The sequence below is a fragment of the Mustelus asterias genome, chromosome 30 (assembly GCF_964213995.1).
Source record: "Mustelus asterias chromosome 30, sMusAst1.hap1.1, whole genome shotgun sequence".
Taxonomy (NCBI): Eukaryota; Metazoa; Chordata; class Chondrichthyes; order Carcharhiniformes; family Triakidae; genus Mustelus; species Mustelus asterias.
The window spans coordinates 20262240-20285989 of NC_135830.1; the positions used below are offsets into that span (position 1 = coordinate 20262240).

Below are 23750 nucleotides of genomic sequence, written 5' to 3' on the forward strand. Positions count from 1 at the left end.
CCTTCAGCTCCTATCTTCTATGTTTCTATAAAGGAGTAGGGAAGTCTTGCTGCAACTGTACAAGGTACTGGTAAGATCACATCTGGAGCACTGTGAGCAGTTTTGCTCCCCTTATTTAAAGAAAGATATTTAATTGGAGGCAGTTTAGAGAAGGTTCACTCGGGTGATTCCCGGCATAGAGGGATTGTCTTATGAGGAAAGGTTGGGAACTCTACTAGTTGGAATTTAGAAGAATGAGAGATGATCATGCTGTGTCGAACTTCGGTGAGGCCACAGCTGGAGTACTGTGTGCAGTTCTGGTCGCCACATTATCAGAAGGATGTGATTGCACTGGAGGGAGTGCAGAGGAGATTCACCAGGATGCTGCCTGGGATGGAACATTGAAGTTATGAAGAGAGGTTGGGTAGGCTTGGGTTGGTTTCGTTGGAGCAGAGAAGACTGAGGGGCGCCCTGATCGAGGTGGACAAGATTATGAGAAACATGTACAGTGTGGATTAAGAGCAGCTGTTCCCCTTAGTTGAAGGGTCAGTCACGAGGCGACATAAGTTCAAGGTGTGAGGCAGAAGGTTTAAGGGGGATGTGAGGAAAAACGGTTTTACCCAGAGGGCGGTGACGGTCTGGAATGCGCTGCCTGGGAGGGCGGTGGAGGCGGGATGCCTCACATCCTTTAAAAAGTATCTCGATGAGCACTTGGCACATCATCACATTCAGGGCTACGGGCCAAGTGCTGGCAGGTGGGAGTTCAGGTGTTTCTAATATGTCGGTGTGGACCCAAAGGGCCTCTTCTCTGCTGTGATCTCATTGAGATATATTGGATTCTTAAGGGGCTTGAGAGGGTAAATGTTGAGAGGATGTTTCCCCTCATGGGAGAGTCTAGGATCAGGGGGCATAGTCTCGGAATATAGAGGCGTCAATTTAAGATTGAGAGGAGGAGGAGGAGGAATTTTTCTGTCTCAGGATTGAGTCTTTGGAACTCCTTGCCGCAGAGAACTGTGGGGCCAAAGTCCTCGAGTATCTTTCGGGCTGAGATAGATAGATTTTTTGATCAATAAGGGAATCAAGGGTTCCCTTGGTGCAGGTAGGTACGATAGGGGCGTTTAAGGAGCTTTTAGATAAGCACATGAGTATGCAAGGAATAGAGGGATAGGGACCAAGGGCAGGCAGAAGGGATTAGTTTAATTTGACGTCATGTTCAGAACAAAGAACAGTACAGCACAGGAAACAGGCCCTTCGGCCCTCCAAGCCTGTGCCACTCCTTGGTCCAACTAGACCAATCGTTTGTATCCCTCCATTCCCAGGCTGCTCATGTGACTATCCAGGTAAGTCTTAAACGATGTCAGCGTGCCTGCCTCCACCACCCTACTTGGCAGCGCATTCCAGGCCCCCACCACCCTGTGTGTAAAAAACATCCCTCTAATATCTGAGTTATACTTTGCCCCTCTCAGCTTGAGCCCGTGACCCCTCGTGATCGTCACCTCCCACCTGGGAAAAAGCTTCCCACTGTTCACCCTATCTATACCCTTCATAATCTTGTACACCTCTATTAGATCTCCCCTCATTCTCCATCTTTCCAAGGAGAACAACCCCAGTTTACCCAATCTCTCCTCATAGCTAAGACCCTCCATACCAGGCAACATCCTGGTAAACCTTCTCTGCACTCTCTCTAACGCCTCCACGTCCTTCTGGTAGTGCGGCGACCAGAACTGGACGCAGTATTCCAAATGTGGCCTAACCAGCGTTCTATACAGCTGCATCATCAGACTGGGCCGAAAGGCCTGTTCCTGTGCTGTACTGTTCTGAGCTTTGTGTTATCCTCAAACTTGGAAATATCACATTCGGTCCCCATATCCAAATATATATCATGAACAGCTTGGTGCCAATGCTGGATGGCACAGTGGTTAGCGCTGCTGCCTCACTGCCAGGGACCTGGGTTCGAATCCCACTCGGGTCACTGTCTGTGCGGAGTCTGCATGTTTTCTGTGTGGGTTTCCTCCGGGTGCCTCCCACAGTCTGAAAGACGTGCTGATTGGGTGCCATGCTAAATTCTCCCTCCATGTACCCGAACAGGCGCCGGAGTGTGGCGACTATGGGATTTTCACAGGAACTTCATTGCAGTGTTAATGTAAGCCTACTTGTGACACTAATAAAAAAAAATCTGGCTCCCTTTGACAATTTCACGTTGGAAGTTGCTCGACTCGACTGGGTTCCAAAATCCACACTAATAAATAAACTTTAAATGCTCTGTTATCTACGATTCCATGGCTGGCTGCTGGTGTGGTTCCTTTACTATGGATTTGAATCTATGCCCATCCATTGCTTCGATTCACCCCTGTCCTCCTGGATTACCTCCTGGATGCTACCAGGACTTGATGGATTGAGTTATAAGGAGAGGCTGGATAGACTGGGACTTTTACCTCTGAAGCGTAGGAGGCTGAGGGGTGATCTTATGGAGGTTTATAAAATAATGAGGGGCACAGATCAGCTAGATAGTCAATATCTTTTCCCAAAGGTAGGAGAGTCTAAAACTAGAGGGCATAGGTTTAAGGGGAGAGATATAAAGGGTCCAGAGGGGCAATTTGTTCACACAGAGGGTGGTGAGTGTCTGGAACAAGCTGCCAGAGGTAGTAGTAGAGGCGGGTACAATTTTGTCTTTTAAAAAGCATTGAGACAGTTACGTGGGTAAGATGGGTTTAGAGGGATACGGGCCAAATGGGGGCAATTGGGATTAGCTTAGTGGTTAAAAACTGGGCAGCATGGACAAGTTGGGCCGAAGGGCCTGTTTCCGTGCTGTAAACCTCTATGACTCTATGACCTCTCTGCTATCATCTTACTAATGGGTGTATTTTGGTGTGTTTTGTATTTTACTGTTACTTTCCCTGACTGTGCGTCAGTGAGGTTTCCACTGCTGCCCATCCCTTGACAGTGAACGACTGAAGTAATCGCTTCAGCTTCCCACAGTATCCTCCACAGTCAGGAATTCATTTTCGTGCACGATAGTCCGTTTCTGTTCCTGTGCTTATATTAACCATCAGACTGTGCACCATTTTTACTCGGTGTAATTAATTGAAATGTTAACTGTTTCTTTCTCCAGAGATACTGGAGAAAGATACTGGGGTGGCACAGTGGTTAGCACTGCTGCCTCACAGCGCCAGGGACCCGGTTCAATTCTGGCCTCGGGTCACTGTCTGTGTGGGAGTTTGCACATTCTCCCCATGTCTGCGTGGGTTTCCTCCGGGTGCTCCGGTTTCCTCCCACAGTCCAAAGATGTGCGGGTTAGGTGGATCGGCCGTGCTAAATTGTCCCTTAGTCTCAGGGGGACTAGCTAGGGTAAATACGTGGGGTGATGTGGATGGGGCCTGGGTGGGATTGTTGTTGGTGCAGACTTGATGGGCCGAATGGCCTCCTTCTGCACTGTAAGGATTCTATGATTCTAAGAAAAAGGGCAGGAATGTGGACGTGAGGAATGTCGGATTAACCATGATCCTATCGAATGGTGCAGCAGGCTTGATGGGCTGAATGTCCCATTCCTGTTCCTATTAAACTCTTATGGTTATGGTCTTAAAAGCAATTTTAAGACTGCACATGGTTCTCCAAGCTCTGAGAATATCAGCTGGCCTGTGATCGCCAAAGATTTAGTGAGAAAGAACAATTTTCTGCAGTAAATTTATCTTAAGAACATAAGAACATAAGAAATAGGAGCAGGAGTAGGCCATCTAGCCCCTCGAGCCTGCCCCGCCATTCAATAAGATCATGGCTGATCTGACGTGGATCAGTACCACTTACCCGCCTGATCCCCATAACCCTTAATTCCCTTACCGATCAGGAATCCATCCATCCGCGCTTTAAACATATTCAGCGAGGTAGCCTCCACCACCTCAGTGGGCAGAGAATTCCAGAGATTCACCACCCTCTGGGAGAAGAAGTTCCTCCTCAACTCTGTCTTAAACCGACCCCCCTTTATTTTGAGGCTGTGTCCTCTAGTTTTAACTTCCTTACTAAGTGGAAAGAATCTCTCCGCCTCCACCCTATCCAGCCCCCGCATTACCTTATAAGTCTCCATAAGATCCCCCCTCATCCTTCTAAACTCCAACGAGTACAAACCCAATCTCCTCAGCCTCTCCTCATAATCCAAACCCCTCATCTCCGGTATCAACCTGGTGAAGCTTCTCTGCACTCCCTCCAATGCCAATATATCCTTCCTCATATAAGGGGACCAATACTGCACACAGTATTCCAGCTGCGGCCTCACAAATGCCCTGTACAGGTGCATCAAGACATCCCTGCTTTTATATTCTATCCCCTTCGCGATATAGGCCAACATCCCATTTGCCTTCTTGATCACCTGTTGTACCTGCAGACTGGGCTTTTGCGTCTCATGCACAAGGACCCCCAGGTTCCTTTGCACGGTAGCATGTTTTAATTTGTTTCCATTGAGATAGTAATCCCATTTGTTATTATTTCCTCCAAAGTGTATAACCTCGCATTTCTCAACGTTATACTCCATTTGCCATATCCTCGCCCACTCACTCAGCCTGTCCAAATCTCTCTGCAGATCTTCTCCGTCCTCCACACGATTCACTTTTCCACTTATCTTTGTGTCGTCTGCAAACTTCGTTACCCTACACTCCGTCCCCTCCTCCAGATCATCTATATAAATGGTAAACAGTTGCGGCCCGAGTACCGATCCCTGCGGCACGCCACTAGTTACCTTCCTCCAACCGGAAAAACACCCATTTATTCCGACTCTTTGCTTCCTGTCGGATAGCCAGTCCCCAATCCACTTTAACACACTACCCCCAACTCCGTGTGCCCTAATCTTCTTCAGCAGCCTTTTATGGGGCACCTTATCAAACGCCTTTTGGAAATCCAAAAACACCGCATCCACCGGTTCTCCTCCATCAACCGCCCTAGTCACATCTTCATAAAAATCCAACATGTTCGTCAAGCACGACTTTCCCCTCATGAATCCATGCTGCGTCTGATTGATCGAACCATTTCTATCCAGATGCCCTGCTATCTCCTCTTTAATAATGGATTCCAGCATTTTCCCTACTGCAGACGTTAAGCTGACCGGCCTATAGTTACCCGCCTTTTGTCTCCTTCCTTTTTTAAACAGCGGCGTAACATTAGCCGTTTTCCAATCAACCGGCACTACCCCAGAATGCAACGAGTTTTGATAAATAATCACTAACGCATCCACTATGACCTCTGACATTTCTTTCAATACCCTGGGATGCATTCCATCCGGACCCGGGGACTTGTCCACCTTCAGTCCCATTAGTCTACCCAGCACTGCCTCTCTGGTAACATTAATTGTATTAAGTATTTCTCCTGCTGCCAACCCTCTATCGTTAACATAAGAACTAGGAGCAGGAGTAGGCCATTCGGCCCCTTGAGTCTGCTCCACCATTCAATAAGATCATGGCTGATCTTTTCCTGGATTCAGCTCCACTTACCCACCCGCTCAACCTAACCCTTAATTCCTTTACTGTTCAAAAATTTATCTAACCTTGCCTTAAAAACATTCAATGAGCCAGCCTCAACTGCTTCACCGGGCAGGGAATTGCACAGATTCACAACCCTTTGTGTGAAGAAGTTCCTCCTCAACTCAGTCCTAAATCTGCTTCCCCTTATTTTGAGGCTATGCCCCCTAGTTCTAGTTTCACCTGCCAGTGGAAACAACTTCCCTGCTTCTATCTTATCTATTCCCTTCATAATCTTATATGTTTCTATAGGATCTCCCCTCATTCTTCTGAATTCCAATGAGTATAGCCCCAGTCTACTCAGTCTCTCCTCATAAGCCAACCCCCAACTCTGGAATCAACCTAGTGAATCTCCTCTGCACCCCTTCCAGTGTGAGTATATCCTTTCTCAAGTAAGGAGACCAAAACTGTATGCAGTACTCCAGGTGTGGCCTCACCAGCACCTTATACAGCTGCAACATAATCTCGCTGTTTTTAAACTCCATCCCTTTAGCAATGAAGGACAAAATTCCATTTGCCTTCTTAATTACCTGCTGCACCTGCAAACCAACTCCTTGAGATTCCTGCACAAGGACACCCAGGTCCCTCTGCACAGCAGCATGCTGCAATTTTTTACCATTTAAATAATGGTCCATTTTGCTGTTATTCCTACCAAAATGGATGACCTCACATTTACCAACATTGTACTCCATCTGCCAGATCCTCGCCCACTCACTTAGACTATCTATATCCCTTTGCAGACTTTGTGTCCTCTGCACACTTTGCTCTGCCACCGATCTTAGTGTCATCTGTGAATTTTGACACTACACTTGGTCCCCAACTCCAAATCATCTATGTAAATCGTAAACAATTGTGGTCCCAACACTGATCCATGAGGCACACCACTCGTCACTGATCGCCTACCAGAAAAACACCCATTTACCCCCACTCTTTGCTTTCTGTTAGTTAACCAATCCTCTATCCATACTAATACATTACCCGTAACACCGTGCACCTTCATCTTATGCAGCAGTCTTTGGTGCGGCACCTTGTCAAATGCCTTCTGGAAATCCAGATACATCACATCCACAGGTTTCCCATTGTCCACTGCACATGTAATGTTCTCAAAGAATTCCACCAAATTAGTCAAACATGACCCGCCCTTCATGAACCCATGCTGCGTCTTACCAATGGGACAATTTATATCCAGATGTCTCGCTATTTCTTCCTTGATGATAGATTCAAGCATTTTACCTACTACAGAAGTTAAGCTAACCGGCCTATAGTTACCCGCCTTTTGTCTACCTCCTTTTCTAAACAGTGGCGTCACATTTGCTGTTTTCCAATCTGTGGGAACCACCCCAGAGTCCAGCGGATTTTGGTAAATTACCACGAGTGCATTTGCTATTTCTCCCGCCCACTCTTTTAGTACCCTGGGATGTATTCCATCAGGACCAGGAGACTTGTCTACCTTTAGCCCCATTAACTTGCCCAACACTACCTCTTCCATGATAATGATAGTTTCTAGGTCCTCACCTGCCATCGCCTTCCTTTCAATTTTTGGCATGTTATTTGTGTCTTCCACTGTGAAGACCGACACAAAATACCTGTTCAATGCCTCAGCCATTTTCTCATTTCCAGTTATTACATCCCCCTTCTCATCCCCTAAAGGACCAATGTTTACTTTCGCCACTCGTTTTCGTTTTATATATTTGTAGAAACTTTTGCTATCTGTTTTTATATTCTGAGCTAGTTTCCTCTCATAATCCATCTTACTTTTCTTTATAGCTTTTTTCGTGGCTTTCTGCTGACCTTTAAAAATTTTTACACATCTTTAAAAATTTCCCAATCCTCTAGGTTCCCACTAATCTTTGCCACTTTGTATGTATTTTCTTTCAATTTGATAGCCTCCTTTATTTCCTTAGATATCCATGGCTGATTATCTCTTTTTCTACAGTCCTTCCTTATCACTGGTATATACTTTTGCTGAGCACTGTGAAAGATCGCTGTGAAAGTCCTCCACTGTTCCTCAATTGTCCCACCATAAAGCTTTTGCTCCGAGTTTACCTTAGCCAACACCTCCCTCATCCCTTTGTAGTCTCCTTTGTTTAAGCACAAGACACTGGATTGGATTTTACCTTCTCACGCTCCATCTGTATTTTAAATTCAACCATACTGCGATCGCTCCTTCCAAGAGGATCCTTAACTGCAAGATCATTAATTTTTCCCCTCTCATTACACAGGACCAGATCTAGGATAGCTTGCTCCCTCGTGGGTTCCATTACATACTGTTCAAGGAAGCTATTGCAGACACATTCTATGAACTCCTCCTCAAGGCTGCCTTGACCAATTGATACGTAGATTAAAATCCCTCATGATAATTGATGTACCGTTTCCTCTGGTGCCAGTGATTCTCTTTCCTCCACACATGGGCTGATTTTGTTCAGGCAAAAGCTCATCAGACCAGGATACTTATTTCCCAGTTTTATCCTTGTGGGACCTGCACTGGCATAGGCCGCACAATGGTTAGCACTGCTGCCTCACAGCACCAGGGACCCAGGTTTCATAGAATCTACAGAAGGAGGCCATTCGACCCATCGAGCCTGCACCGACCACAATCCCACCCAGATTCTATTCCCAGATTCGTATTTACCCTAGCTGGTCCCCCTGACACTTGGTCTAATTTAGCATGAGCAATCCACCTAACCCGCACATCTTTGAACTGTGGGAGGAAACCAAAGCACCTGAAGGAAACCCACGCAGACACGGGGAGAATGTGCAAACTCCACACACAGACAGAGACCCGAGGCCGGAATTGAACCCGTGTCCCTAGCGCTGTGAGGCAGCAGTGCTAACCACTGTGCTGCCTGTTTGATTCGGAAGTTGGGTCACGGTCTGTGCGGAGTCTGCACGTTCTACCCGTGTCTGCGTGGGTTTCCTCCGGGTGATCCGGTTTCCTCCCACAGTCCGAAAGACGTACAGGTCAGATGGATTAGCCATGATAAATGTGTGGGGTTACCTGGATAGGGCAGGGGAGAGATACTCTGTCAGAGAGTTGGTGCAGACTTGATTGGCCGAATGGCCTCATCTTCATTGTAGGGATTCTGTCATTATCTCCGCTGATTCTCTTTGCTCTTAGCTTTGACGAAGGGTCATCGAGACTCAAAACCTGGGCTCTATTCTCTCTCCCCACAGATGCTGAGATTTTCCAGCATTTTCTAATTTTGTTTCAGATTCCAGCATCTGCAGTATTTTGCTTTTATTTGTGATTATATGATTGTCACAAAACAAATCTGGTACATTACCATCCTTACCTGGTCTGGCTCGGTAAGACCAATCATGGCCAATTTACCTAATTTGCTCCTTAGTGCCGAAAGATGTGTAGGTTAGGTAGATTGGCCATGGTACGGGGATAGGCCTAAGATGCTCATAGAAACTATCATAGAATCCTACAGTGCAGAAAGAGGCCATTCGGCCCATCGAGTCTGCACCGACCACCATCCCACCCAGGCCCTATCCCCATATCCCTACATATTTACCCACTAACCTATGCATCCTTGGGACACTAAGGGGCAATTTAGAACGGCCAATCAACCTAGTCCGCACATCTTTGGACTGTGGGAGGAAACCGGAGCACCCGGAGAAAACCCACGCAGACACGAGGAGAATGTGCAAACTCCACACAGACAGTGACCCCGAGCCGGGAATCGAACCCAAGTCCCTGGAGCTGTGAAGCAGCAGTGCTAACCACTGTGCCACCGTGCCGCCCACTAGAAGCAGGAGTAGGCCATTCGACCCTTTGAGCCTGCTCTGCTATTCCTCTTGATCATCGAATTCAATATCCTGATCTCTCTTTCCCGCCCCCACCCACCCCCCCCCCCGCCCCCCCACATTTCCCTCGATCCCTTTAGCCCCAAGAACTATATCTAATTTCTTCTTGAAATCACACAATGTTTTGACCTCAGCTACTTTCTGTTGTAGTGAATTCCACACATTCACCACTCTCTGGGTGAAGAAATTTCTCCTCACCTCAGTCCTAAAAGGTTTATCCGTTATCCTCAAACTATAACCTCTAGTTCTGGACTCCCCCCACCATCGGGAACATTAGAACATAGACATAGAACAGTACAGCACAGAACAGGCCCTTCGGCCCATGATGTTGTGCCGAGCTTTATCTGAAACCAAGATCAAGCTATCCCACTCCCTATCATCCTGGTGTGCTCCATGTGCCATTGTTCCTGAATCTACCCTGTCTAACCCGGATAGAATTTTATAAGTTTCTATCAGATCCCCTCTCACTTTTCTGAACTCCAGTGAATATAATCCTAACTGACTTAGTCTCTCCTCATACGACAGACCTGCCATCCCAAGAATCAGACTGATAAATCTTCGCTGCGCTCCCTCTATAGCAGAGACATCCTTCCTTGGATAAAGGACACCAAAACTGCACACAATACTCCAGGTGTGGCCTCACCAATGCCCTGTACAATTCATAGAAACCCTACAGCACAGAAAGAGGCTATTTGGCCCGTCAAGTCTGCACCAACCACAATCCCACCTAGGCCCTACCCCCATATCCCTACATATTTACCCACTAAACCCTCTAACCTACGCATCTCAGGACACTAAGGGCAATTTTAGCATGGCCAATCCACCTAACCCGCACATCTTTGGACTGTGGGAGGAAACCGGAGCACCCGGAGGAAACCCACGCAGACACTGAGGAGAATGTGCAAACTCCACACAGACAGTGACCCGAGCCAGGAACCGAACCCAGGTCCCTGGAGCTGTGAAGCAGCAGTGCTAACCGCTGTGCTACAGTGCCGCCCTTGCAGGAAAACATCCCTATGCTCAAATAATCTCGCTTATGGTGAGTTGGTGCAGACTCAATGGGCTGAATGGCCTCCTTGTGCACTGCAGGGATTCTACGGGGGTTCTGAGATCCCAACTCATAGAAATCATAGAAACCCTACAGTGCAGAAGGAGGCCATTCGGCCCATCGAGTCTGCACCGACCACAATCCCACCCAGGCCCTACCCCTGGATATTTACCCGCTAATCCCTCTAACCTATGCGTCTCAGGACACTAAGGGGCAATTTTTCTTTTCACCTGGCCAATCCACCTAACCCGCACATCTTTGGACTGTGGGAGGAAACCGGAGCACCCGGAGGAAACCCACGCAGACACGAGGAGAATGTGCAAACTCCACACAGACAGTGACCCGAGCCGGGAATCGAACCCAGGTCCCTGGAGCTGTGAAGCAGCAGTGCTACCGTGCCGCCCACTTTTTCTTGCACATTCAAATATGAGTCTCCCACACTTGCTGCTCCTCCAATTATAGATTCTGTCTCAGCAGGAGTGAGGGGGAAGGAATATGTGGTTGGAGGAGCCAGAGCACAGTAAGAAGTTTAACAACACCAGGTTAAAGTCCAACAGGTTTATTTGGTAGCAAAAACCACACAAGCTTTCGGAGCTCCAAGCCCCTTCTTCAGGTGAGTGGGAATTCCCACTCACCTGAAGAAGGGGCTTGGAGCTCCGAAAGCTTGTGTGGCTTTTGCCACCAAATAAACCTGTTGGACTTTAACCTGGTGTTGTGAGACTTCTTACTGTGTTTACCCCAGTCCAACGCCGGCATCTCCACATCATGGGAGCCAGCAGTAACTGTCACATTTCTGGTTAGGGAAGCAAAGGTTGGAAGCCAGGAGGGTAAGAGCCCTGGGATTGAGTCTGGGACACTTCTCAGCTCCGGCTTTCATCGCCGCCTGAGCGGGAGCTGCAGGATTTTATTTTGCTTGCGACGTCACAATGGGGCGGCAGCGTAGTCTAGCCCCGCCCCCTCTGCCTATTGATCAGAGCGGGCATGTCAGTCACCACCCGACCCCGCCTCCTCCTCCTCACCGCCCACAAACGGTCCTCCAGCCCCGCCCCCTCTGCTTATTGGTCAGAGTGCGCCTCATTCCCCGCCCCCTTCCCCCCTGCCAATTGGTTAGAGTGCCCGTCAGTCAGACCCCGCCCCCTTCCTCCTCCAAACCCTCTGCCCATTAGTCAGAGCGCACAACCGATCCCGCCCCCCCTCACCCAAACCCTCTGCCTATTGGTCAGAGCGCACAACTGATCCCGCCCCCCCTCACCCAAACCTTCTGCCTATTGGTCAGAGCGCACAACTGATCCCGCCCCCCTCACCCAAACCCTCTGCCTATTGGTCAGAGCGCACATCACTCACCGCCTCGGGCCCCGCCCCCCCGGGGAGATCACGTGGTCAGCACCGCCCACCGACGCTGCTATCGCGCCGCCGTCTGCTTCACTGGCCTTTCCCGTTAACTCCGGCCCATCTCTCAGCCAGGTTGGTTTATTTTTCTCTTCCAGCCTCCGCCTACTTCTCCAAACATTGACCCCCTCCTCCTCCTCCTCCCCCCCCCCGGCCTCCCTCAATCCATTTGGAGGAAAAGAAAACTCACTTTCCGTCGCCAACGGCCGACCCTCCTCCCCCTGTCACGGGAATACAATGCGCAGGCGCAGTGCCGGCTACCGGAGCATGCGCACAGCGAAGGCGTTTGATCTACATGTTTAAAGGGACACTGTCCCTGTGTTCATTTGGTCATTTAAAGGGACAGAGTTTAAAGTTTATTGATTATCGAGTAAGGCTTATATTAACACTGCAATTAAGTTTACTGGGAAAATCCCCTGGTGGCCACACTCCGGCGCGCGGAAATGTCCTCCGTGCCTTTTTCTACCGCGCGGAGGCGTTTCTTAGAATCTTAGAATCCCTACAGCACAGAAAGAGGCCATTCGGCCCATCGAGTCTGCACCGACCAAATCCCACCCAGGCCCTACCCCCATATATTTACCCACTAATCCCTCCAACCTACACATCCCAGGACACTAAGGGCAATTTTAGCATGGCCAATCAACCTAACCCGCACATCTTTGGACTGTGGGAGGAAACCGGAGCACCCGGAGGAAACCCACGCAGACACGAGGAGAATGTGCAGACTCCACACAGACAGCGACCCGAGCCGGGAATCGAACCCGGGTCCTTGGAGCTGTGAAGCAGCAGTGCTAACCACTGTGCTACCGTTTCCTGTGCGGGCTGCTGCTGCACACCTTCCACTACCGCCTCCTCGCCTGTCGCCCGGATACACCTTGGCGGGCCTTGTTGCCGCCGGGCAACGGAGGTCCCCGGTGGAGGTCCCTCCCTCTACGGAGGGATCTCCCCCAATTACGTCGGGGACCTGGGGTGGAGGGTGATGCATGCAGCAGTGCCGCACAACCGTAGGATTCACTGGTTCACGGGCTCCGAAGACTGCCCTTTCTGCGGCCTTGTGGAGTCCGTGGACCATGTCTATGTTGTGTATCTTAGGCTGCACTCCCTTTATGTTTTCCTAAAGAACCTTTTATTGATGTTTTGTTTGCACTTCAGTCCCACGCTCCTGATCTACGGACACCCGGTGCGGAGAGGGGAGGGTCGGGATGGCGACCTCCTCGTGAACCTGGGCCTGGCGAAACGCGCCATTTTCCGGTCCAGGCAGCGGGCGATCGAGGGGGCCGTCCATCCTGACTGTCTTCCCCTCTACCGCAGCTACGTTCGCGGCCAGGTGTCCCTGGAGAGGGAGCATGCGGTGTCCACGGGCGCGGTTGACGCTTTCCGCGCCCGCTGGGCACCGCAGGGGTTGGGGTGCGTCATCGACCCTAATAATCACATTTTAATTTGATGTTTTTAAGTTTCCTTTGTACTTTGATTTTTGTTCGGGCTGTTCCCCCTCCTTTTGGGGAGCTGCCCCTTTTACTTTGTCCTGACTTAATTTGAGTTTGTTTATTTGGTTTGACCTAAAATGAGGCCACACTCCGGCGCCTGTTCGGGTTACACTGAGGGAGAATTTAGCACGGCCACTGCACCTAACCAGCATGTCTTTCAGACTGTGGGAGGAAACCGGAGCACCCGGAGGAAACCCACGGAGAACATGCAGACTCCACACAGACAGTGACCCAAGTCAGGAATCGAACCCGGGTCCCTCGTGCTGTGAGGCAGCAGTGCCAACCACCGTGCCCCCAAGGGACACTTGTCATTTAAAGGGAGAGGCACCGTGAGAAAGACTGATTTCAGTAGAGAGAAAGAGAATCGTAGAATCCCTAAAACGCAGTAGAATGATAGACCCGGGTTCAATTCCCGGCTTGTGTCGCTGTCTGCGCGGAGTTTGCACATTCTCCCCATGTCTGCATAGGTTTCCTCCCCCAGTCTGAGAGACGTGCTGCTTAGGTGGATTGGCCATGCTAAATTGCCCCTTAGTGTCCCAAGATGTGTAGGTTAGGGGGATTAGTGGGGTAAATAGTGGGGTAAAGTGGGGCAGCACAGTAGCACAGTGGTTAGCACTGCTGCTTCACAGCTCCAGGGGCCTGGGTTCGATTCCCGGCTCGGGTCACTGTCTGTGTGGAGTTTGCACATTCTCCTCGTGTCTGCGTGGGTTTCCTCCAGGTGCTCCGGTTTCCTCCCACAGTCCAAAGATGTGCGGGCTAGGTTGATTGGCCGTGCTAAAATTGCCCCTTAGTGTCCCGGGATGCATAGGTTAGTGGGATTAGCGGGTGAATGTGTAGGGATATGGGGGTAGGGCCTGGGTGGGATTGTGGTTGGTGCAGACTCGATGGGCCGAATGGCCTCTCTCTGTACTGTAGGATTTCTATGATTCTATTCTTGGGGTTGCGTGGAACATGTTTGGGTGGGATTGCCCCTTAGTGTCAGGGGGATTATGTGGGGTAACAAGGATCGGGCCTGGGTGACCATGTTGTTGGTGCAGACTCGATGGGCTGACTCTGACAGCATATCTCACCCAGGTCAACTCCCCGACCCTATCCCCATAACTCCACACATTAACCATCCATCTTACCTACCCATCTTGGGACACTAAGGGGCAATATTGAGAGGAGGAAAGCGCGCAGTCATAGAATCCCTGCAGTGCAGAAGGCGGACATTTGGCCCATCGAATCTACACTGACCACAAATGCACCCAGGCCCTATCTCCGTAACCCCATGTATTTACCCTTCTAACCCCCTTGACACAAAGGGGCAATTTAGCATGGCCAATCCACCTAACCTGCATATCTCTGGAGGAAACTCACGCAGTCACAGGGAGAACGTGCAAACTTCACACATACAGTGGCTCGAGGCCAGAAATAAACCTCAGTTCCTGGCGCTTGTGAGGAAGCAGTGCTAACTACTGCGCCACCGTGCCGATTTTGGCAACTCCTTTTACAGGGCGTTAGGGGTAGGATTTACACACATGCGTTTCCTCCGGGTGCTCCGGTTTCCTCCCACAGTCTGAGATATTGTGCTGGTTAGGTGCATTGACCTAACAGGCGCCAAGAGTGTGGCGATCAGGGGAATTTCACAGTAATTTCATTGCAGTGTAAATGTAAGCCTCACTTGTGACGAAATAAATAAGCCTTCACTTTTACTTTATCCACCTAACCCGCACATCTTTGGACTGTGGGAGGAAACCGGAGCTCCCGGAGGAAACCCACGCAGACAGTGGGAGAATGTGTAGACTCCACACAGACAGTGACCCGAGCCGGGAATCGAACCCGGGTCCCTGGCACTGTGAGGCAGCAGTGCTAACCCACTGTGCCAATGTGCGCTGTGTGGCCATTATTATTATTGTTATTATTATTATGTATTTACCCTGTTAATACCCCCGGTCATGATGTGGAGATGCCGGCGTTGGACTGGGGTGAACACAGTAAGAAGTCTCACAACACCAGGTTAAAGTCCAACAGGTTTATTTGGAAGCAAATACCATAAGCTTTCGGAGCGCTGCTCCTTCGTCAGATGCAGTGGAAATCTGCTCTCAAACAGTGCAAACAGACACAAAAAAGAGCACTGTTTGAGAGCACATTTCCACTCCATCTGACGAAGGAGCAGCGCTCCGAAAGCTAATGGTATTTGCTACCAAATAAACCTGTTGGACTTTAACCTGGTGTTGTGAGACTTCTTACTGTGCTTACCCCTGGTGCCAAGGGCCAATTTAGCATGGCCAAGGGGCGGCACGGTAGCACAGTGGGTTAGCACTGCTGCTTCACAGCTCCAGGGACCCGGGTTCGATTCCCGGCTCGGGGTCACTGTCTGTGTGGAGTTTGCACATTCTCCTCGTGTCTGCGTGGGTTTCCTCCGGGAGCTCCGGTTTCCACCCACAGTCCAAAGATGTGCGGGTTAGGTTGATTGGCCAGGCTAAAAATTGCCTCTTAGAGTCCTGAGATGCGTTGGTTAGAGGGATTAGTGGGTAAAAATGTAGGGATATGGGGGTAGGGTCTGGGTGGGATTGTGGTTGGTGCAGACTCGATGGGCTGAATGGCCTCTTTCTGCACTGTAGGGTTTCTATGTTACAATCTAACCCACACATCTTTGGACACTAAGGGGCAATTTAGCATGGCCAATCCACCTAACCCACACATCTTTGGACACTAAGGGGCAATTTAGCATGGCCAATCCACCTGACCTACATATCTTTGGACACTAAGGGGCAATTTAGCATGGCCAATCCACCTAACCTGCACATCTTTGGACACTAAGGGGCAATTTAGCATGGTCAATCCACCTAACCTACACATCTTTGGACACTAAGGGGCAATTTAGCATGGCCAATCCACCTGACCTACATATCTTTGGACACTAAGGGGCAATTTAGCATGGCCAATCCACCTAACCTGCACATCTTTGGACACTAAGGGGCAATTTAGCATGGTCAATCCACCTAACCTACACATCTTTGGACACTAAGGGACAATTTAGCATGGCCAATCCACCTGACCTACATATCTTTGGACACTAAGGGGCAATTTAGCATGGCCAAACCATCTAACCTGCACATCTTTGGACTGTGGGAGGAAACCGGAGCACCCGGAGGAAACCCACGCAGACACGAGGAGAATGTGCAAACTCCAGACAGACAGTGACCCGAGGCTGGCACTGAACCCGGGTCCCTGGCGCTGTGAGGCAGCAGCGCGAACCACAGCGTCCCGTTTTGGGGCAAAATATGAACGATGTAATTCTGAAATCCCGAATTGCTCCTTTTCAAGTTTTAATCGTCGCCGTAAACCATGTTTTGCAGGGGGAGGGTTTGCCGATGGGAAGGCCGGATCGCGCGTCGCACCAGCCCGAGTGAGCCACGCGATGGAGCGGGACGTGGAGGCCGTCGACCGCTCTGGAGGGGAGAGCAGCGTCGGCGCGGCGGACAAACCGTACGCCTGCGCCGTGTGCGGGCGCGGCTTCAACCGATCGTACGACCTGGGCAGGCACAAGTGCGACCGGGACAGGGAGAGGCCCTGCAAGTGCGGCGACTGCGGCAAGGAGTTCAGCTACCCCTCTGAGCTGGAGACCCATCGGCGCAGCCACACTGGCGAGAGGCCCTTCACCTGCCCCGCCTGCGGCAAGGGATTCGTCCGCTCCTCCAACCTGCTGTCCCACCAGCAGGTGCACAGCGGGGAGAGGCCCTTCATCTGCTCGGCCTGCGGCAAGGGCTTCGCCCGCTTCTCCCACCTGCTGAGGCACCACAAGGTGCACACGGGGGAGCGCCCCTTCACCTGCTCGGCCTGCGGCAAGGGGTTCTCCGACTCGTCCGACCTGCTGAAGCACCAGCGGGCCCACACCGGGGAGAGGCCCTTCGCCTGCCTCCAGTGCGGCGAGCGCTTCACCCAGATCTCCCACCTGCTGAGGCACCAGCGCACCCACAACGGCGAGCGGCCCTTCACCTGCTTCGTGTGCGAAAAGAGGTTCACCGAGGCTTCCAACCTGCTCCGGCACCAGCGCGTGCACACGGGCGAGAGGCCCTTCACCTGCCCGCTGTGCCAGAAGGGCTTCGCCCAGTCGTCCACCCTCCTCCGGCACCAGCGCGTGCACTCGGGCACGCAATCCTTCACCTGCTCTGCCTGCGGGAAGGGGTTCAGTCGCTCTTCCAGCCTGGTGAAACACCAGTGCGCGCACACATGACTCAGGGGGATTAGCAGGGTAGAGGATGTGTGGGGTTGTGGTAATAGGGCCCTGGGTGGGATTGTGGTCGGTACAGACTCGATGGGCCGAATGGCCTCCTGCTGCGCTGTAGGGATTCTCTGATTCTCAGACCTCCTTTGAACCTGACTCGGTGGGGGGATCGGCACAGTGGTCGGCACTGCTGCCTCTCAGCGCCAGGGACACGGATTCGATTCCCGGCTCGGGTCACTGTCTGTGCGGAGTCTGCACGTTCTCCCCGGGTTTCCTCCGGGTGCTCCGGTTTCCTCCCACAGTCCAAAGATGTGCAGGTTAGGTGGATTCGCCATGCTAAATTGCCCCTTAGCGTCAAGGGGGATCAGCTGGGTAAATGTGTGGGGTTAAGGGAATCGGGCCTGGGTGGGATTGTGGTCGATACAGACTCGACGGGCCGAATGGCTTTCTTCTGCATCTTCTTCACCCCCCCTCTACCCCCAACACACTGAAAACTGCTTTGAGTGTGCCTCAGCATCCCTCCCCCTCCCCTCCCAAGTATCCCTGCCTTGCCTGCGTCCGCACACCCTGGCCTCCTGCCGAACATTCCTGTGATCTCTCCTTCCCTGCGGTGGGGCTCCAGAACTTGTGCTTCTTCAGCCTCCTGCCATGCAAGGGAGTGAGGGAAAGGGTGGCTGGGGGGTAGGGTGGGGTGGTGGGGCAGTGCGGGGCGGTGTGGAAGCTTGGCAGTTGAAATGTAATGTGGACAAGTCTGCAATTTGATTTATTATTGTCACAGGTACTGGGATACAGTGAAAAGTATTGTTTCTTGCGCGCTGTACAGACAAAACATACCATTCATAGAGTACATAGGGAGAAGGAAAGGAGAGGGTGCAGAATGTAGTGTTACAGTCATAGCTAGGGTGTAGAGAAAGATCAACTTAATGCGAGGTAGGTCCATTCAAAAGTCTGACAGCAGCAGGGAAGAAGCTGTTCTTGAGTCGGTTGGTACGTGACCTCAGACTTTTGTACCTTTTTCCCGTTGGAAGAGGTGGAAGAGAGAATGTCTGGGATGAGTGGGGTCCTTGATTATGCTGGCTGCTTTTCCCCGAGGCAGAGGGAAGTGTAGACAGAGTCAGTGGATGGGAGGCTGGTTTGCGTGATGGATTGGGCTACATTCACGACCTTTTGTAGTGTCTTGCGGTCTTGGGCAGAGCAGGAGCCATACCAAGCTGTGATACCACTGGAAAGAATGCTTTCTATGGTGCATCTGTAAAAGTCACCCTCACCCACATTGAAAACTGCTTTGAGAATGCCTAATCACTCCCCTCCCCTCCCCCTCCCTTCCCCTCCCCTTCCCCTCCCCTTCCCCTCCCCTTCCCCTCCCCTTCCCCTCCCCCTCCCCTCCCCCTCCCCTCCCCCTCCCCTCCCCCTCCCCTCCCCTCCCCTCCCTTCCCTTCCCCTCCCCCTCCCCTCCCCCTCCCCTTCCCTCCCCTTCCCCTCCCCTTCCCCTCCCCTTCCCCTCCCCTTCCCCTCCCCTTCCCCTCCCCTTCCCCTCCCCTTCCCCTCCCCTTCCCCTCCCCTTCCCCTCCCCTTCCCCTCCCCTTCCCCTCCCCTTCCCCTCCCCTTCCCCTCCCCTTCCCCTCCCCTTCCCCTCCCCTTCCCCTCCCCTCCCCTTCCCCTCCCCTTCCCCTCCCCTTCCCCTCCCCTTCCCCTCCCCTTCCCCTCCCCTTCCCCTCCCCCTCCCCTCCCCCTCCCCTCCCCTCCCCCTCCCCTTCCCCTCCCCCTCCCCTCCCCCTCCCCTCCCCCTCCCCCTTCCCCTCCCCCTTCCCCTTCCCCCTCCCCTCCCCTCCGAAGTATCCCTGCCCTGCCTGTCTCCACGTCCCCTGGCCTCCTGCTTAATATTCACGTGATTGCTCCTTCCTGGGAGAGGGAGGGGCTCTGGTGCTTGTGACTCATAAAATCCTTCGCCTCCCGTCACGCAAGTTGTGGGGGAAGAGTGGGGAGCTTGGCAGGTGGAACACAAGGTGGATAAGTGTGATGTTATCCATTTTGTCAGGAGGAATGGAGATTTAGAGGATTTCTTAAGTGGTGAGTGGGGGTGCAGAGGAGATTCACCAGGATGCTGCATGGGATGGAACATTAAGCATTGAGGTTGGATGGGCTTGGGTTGTTTGCATGTGGGACACTTGCCTTTATCAGTTGATGCACAGATTACAAAAGGGAAGCCATGTTGGAGTTGTGTAGAACTTTGGTGAGGCCACAGCTGGAGTACTGTGTGCAGTTCTGGTCGCCGCATTATGGGAAGGACGTGAATGCACTGGAGGGAGTGCAGAGGAGATTCACCAGGGTGCTGCCTGGGATGGAGCATTTATGAAGAGAGGTTGGGTAGGCTTGGGTTGTTTTCTCTGGAGCAGAGAAGACTGAGGGACGGCCTGATGGAGATGGAGAAGGTTATGAGAGACATGAAACAGTGTGGATCAGGAGCAGCTGCTTCCCTTAGCTGAAGGGTCGGTCACAAGGAGACAAAGGATCAAGGTGAGAGGTTGGGGGCGGCACAGTGGTTAACACCGCTGCTTCACAGCTCCAGGGACCTGGATTCGATTCCCGGCTCGGGTCACTGTCTGTGCGGAGTTTGCACATTCTCCTCATGTCTGCGTGGGTTTCCTCCGGGTGCTCCGGTTTCCTCCCACAGTCCAAAGATGTGCGGGTTAGGTTGATTGGCCATTCTAAAAGTGCCCCTTAGTGTCCTGAGATGCGTAGGTTCGACGGATTAGTGGATAAAATATGTAGGGATATGGGGGTAGGGCCTGGGTGGGATTGTGGTCGGTGCAGACTCGATGGGCCGAAATGGCCTCTTTCTGTGCTGTAGGGTTTCTAAGGTTCGGGGGGATGTGAGGAAAAGCGTTTTTACTCAGAGGTTGGTGACGGTCTGGAATGTGCTGCCTGGGAGGGGAGTGGAGGCACATCCTTTTACAAAGTACCTGGATAAGCACTCAGCACCTCATCACATTCAGGGCTATGGGCCAAGTGCTGGTAAATGGGATTAGGTGGGAGGTCAGGTGTTTCATGCGAGTCGGTGTGGACTCGATGGGCTGAGAGGCTTCTGCTCTGTATGATTGGGAAGTGTTGGTGTCCAGGGAAACCTGGTTCACCAGCCACTGAGAGCCAACACCGAGGTGAGGCAAGCAATTAGGAAGACCAATGGTACGTTGGCCTCGAGCGCAAGAGGATTTCGGGCGCAAGGGTTAAAAATGATTTGGGCAATCGTTTGGAATCTTGGCAAGCCCACAGCCAGAGCAGTTTTGGTCTCCTTTGGATATCCTTGCCGCAGAGGGAGGGCAGCGGAGATTCTATTTTCTTTTATTCATTCGTGGGACATGGGCGTCGCTGGCTTGCCAGCGTTTATTGCCCATCCTTAGTTGCCCCTTGAGAAGGTGGTGGTGAGCCGCCATCTTGAATCGCTGCAGTCCATGTTCTGTGGGTTGACCCACAATGCCGTAGGGAGGGAATTCCAGGATTTTGACCCAGCGACTGCGAAGGAACGGCCGATAAATTTCCAAGTCGGGATGGTGAGTGGCTCAGAGGGGAACTTGCAGGTGGTGGTGTTCCCCATAAGAACATAAGAAATAGGAGCAGGAGTCGGCCATCTTGCCCCTCGAGCCTGCCCCGCCATTCAATAAGATCATGGCTGATCTGATAGTGGATCAGTACCACTTACCCGCCTGATCCCCATAACCCCTAATTCCCTTACCGATCAGGAATCCATCTATCCGTGATTTAAACATATTCAACGAGGTAACCTCCACCACTTCAGTGGGCAGAGAATTCCAGAGATTCACCACCCTCTGAGAGGAGAAGTTCCTCCTCAACTCTGTCCTAAACTGACCCCCCTTTATTTTGAGGCTGTGCCCTCTAGTTCTAGCTTCCTTTCTAAGTGGAAAGAATCTCTCCACCTCTACCCTATCCAGCCCCTTCATTATCTTATAGGTCTCTATAAGATCCCCCCTCAGCCTTCTAAATTCCAACGAGTACAAACCCAATCTGCTCAGTCTCTCCTCATAAGCTACACCCCCTCATCTCCGGTATCAACTTGGTGAACCTTCTCTGCACTCCCTCCAAGGCCAATATATCCTTCCGCAAATAAGGGGACCAATACTGCACACAGTATTCCAGCTGCGGCCTCACCAATGCCTTGTACAGATGCAGCAAGACATCTCTGCTTTTATATTCTATCCCCCTTGCGATATAGGCCAACATCCCATTTGCCTTCTTGATCACCTGTTGCACCTGCAGACTGGGTTTTTGCATCTCATGCACAAGGACCCCCAGGTCCCTCTGCACAGCAGCATGTTGTCATTTCTTTCCATTTAGATAATAATCCAATTTGCTATTATTTCTTCCAAAGTGAATAACCTCGCATTTGTCAACTGCCCCTTGTCCTTCTAGATGGAAGTGGCCGTGGGTTTGGAAGGTGCTGTCTAAGGATCTTTGGTGAATTGCTGCAGTGCATCTTGTAGATAGTACACACTGCTGCTACTGAGCGTCGGTGGTGGAGGGAGTGGGTGTTTGTGGATGGGGTGCCAGTCAAGTGGGGCTGCTTTGTCCTGGACGGTGTCGAGCTTCTTGAGTGTTGTTGGAGCTGCACCCATCCAGGCAAGTGGGGAGTATTCCATCAGACTTCTGACACTGGACTGATTCCTGGGAAGAGCGGGTCTGTCCTGTGAGGAAGACTGGAAGAGACCAGGCCTGTCTCCTTCGGAGTTAGAAGAATGCGAGTTAATCTCATTAAAACTTCTTACAGGGTTCGATAGGGTAGATGCAGGATGGATGTTTTCCCTGAGGCCGGGGGGAGGGGGGTGTCTTTAACCAGGGGCCACAATCTCAGAATTAGGGGCTGATGGCTGAGAACTGAGATTAGGAGAAATTTTTACCCTGAGGGTGGTGAATCTTTGGAATTCACCATCCTCTGAGAGTAAAAAAGGGCTGTGGAAGCTCAATCATGGAGCATTTTCAAGAGAAAGATAAATTTCTAGGTGTTAATGTTAAAAAGGGAAAGAGGAACAGTGGGGAATAGCTGGAAGCCAGGTAGGCCCGGGGAGAAGCTCGAGGCCGGGTAGGCCCGGGGAGAAGCTCGAGGCCAGGTAGGCCCGGGGAGAAGCTCGAGGCCAGGTAGGCCCGGGGAGAAGCTCGAGGCCAGGTAGGCCCGGGGAGAAGCTCGAGGCCAGGTAGGCCCGGGGAGAAGCTCGAGGCCAGGTAGGCCCGGGGAGAAGCTCGAGGCCAGGTAGGCCCGGGGAGAAGCTCAAGGCCAGGAAAGCCCAGGGAGAAGCTAGAGACCAGGTAGGCCCGGGGAGAAGCTAGAGGCCAGGTAGGCCCAGGGAGCAGCTGGAAGCCAGGTAGGCCCGGGGAGAAGCTAGAAGCCAGGTAGGCCCGGGGAGAAGCTAGAGGCCAGGTAGGCCCAGGGAGCAGCTGGAAGCCAGGTAGGCCCAGGGAGAAGCTAGAAGCCAGGTAGGCCCAGGGAGCAACTGGAAGCCATGTAGGCTCGGGTAGAAGCTGGAAGCCAGGTAGGCCCGGGGAGAAGCTGGAGGCCAGGTAGGCCCAGGGAGAAGCTGGAGGCCAGGTAGGCCCGGGGAGAAGCTAGAGGCCAGGTAGGCCCGGGGAGAAGCTAGAGGCCAGGTAGGCCCAGGGAGAAGCTAGAGGCCAGGTAGGCCCAGGGAGAAGCTGGAAGCCAGGTAGGCCCGGGGAGAAGCTAGAGGCCAGGTAGGCCCAGGGAGAAGCTAGAGGCCAGGTAGGCCCAGGGAGAAGCTGGAAGCCAGGTAGGCCCGGGGAGAAGCTAGAGGCCAGGTAGGCCCAGGGAGAAGCTAGAGGCCAGGTAGGCCTGGGGAGATACTGGAAGCCAGGTAGGCCCAGGGAGAAGCTAGAGTCCAGGTAGGCCCGGGGAGAAGCTAGAGGCCAGGTAGGCCCAGGGAGCAGCTGGAAGCCAGGTAGGCCCGGGGAGCAACTGGAAGCCAGGTAGTCCCGGGGAGAAGCTGGACGCCAGGTAACCCAGGGAGAAGCTAGAAGCCAGATAGGCCCAGGGAGCAACTGGAAGCCATGTAGGCTTGGGTAGAAGCTGGAAGCCAGGTAGGCCCAGGGAGAAGCTGGAAGCCAGGTAGGCCCAGGGAGCAACTGGAAGCCATGTAGGCTTGGGTAGAAGCTGGAAGCCGGGTAGGCCCAGGGAGAAGCTGGAAGCCGGGTAGGCCCAGGAAGCAGCTGGAAGCCGGGTAGGCCCAGGGAGCAGCTGGAAGCCGGGTAGGCCCAGGGAGAAGCTGGAAGCCAGGTAGCCCAGGGAGCAGGTGGAG

The 23750-nt window shown here is 52.2% G+C and overlaps 2 protein-coding genes across 2 annotated transcripts in view; one reads left to right on the top strand and one right to left on the bottom strand.

Moving 5' to 3' along the window:
• The window catches only part of LOC144480949 (uncharacterized), a 120278-nt gene extending 108478 nt beyond the window's left edge, over positions 1 to 11800 (bottom strand). Inside the window, exon 1 of the mRNA XM_078200565.1 lies at positions 11686 to 11800. The gene's annotated coding sequence lies outside the window, so the exon portion shown is untranslated. The remainder of the gene's footprint in view (positions 1 to 11685) is intronic.
• On the top strand, positions 11721 to 18063 carry LOC144480812 (uncharacterized). The gene is made up of 2 exons (XM_078200425.1): positions 11721 to 11805; positions 16562 to 18063. The coding sequence occupies exon 2, from the start codon at positions 16624 to 16626 to the stop codon at positions 17437 to 17439; it is 816 nt and encodes a 271-aa protein (XP_078056551.1). The 5' UTR covers positions 11721 to 11805; positions 16562 to 16623; the 3' UTR covers positions 17440 to 18063.
• The last annotated feature ends 5687 nt before the right edge of the window (positions 18064 to 23750 follow it).

What these genes read in the sequence shown, in the direction of transcription:
- LOC144480812 (XM_078200425.1), top strand. Translation starts at nt 16,624, where the DNA reads ATGGAGCGGGACGTGGAGGCCGTCGACCGCTCTGGAGGGGAGAGCAGC.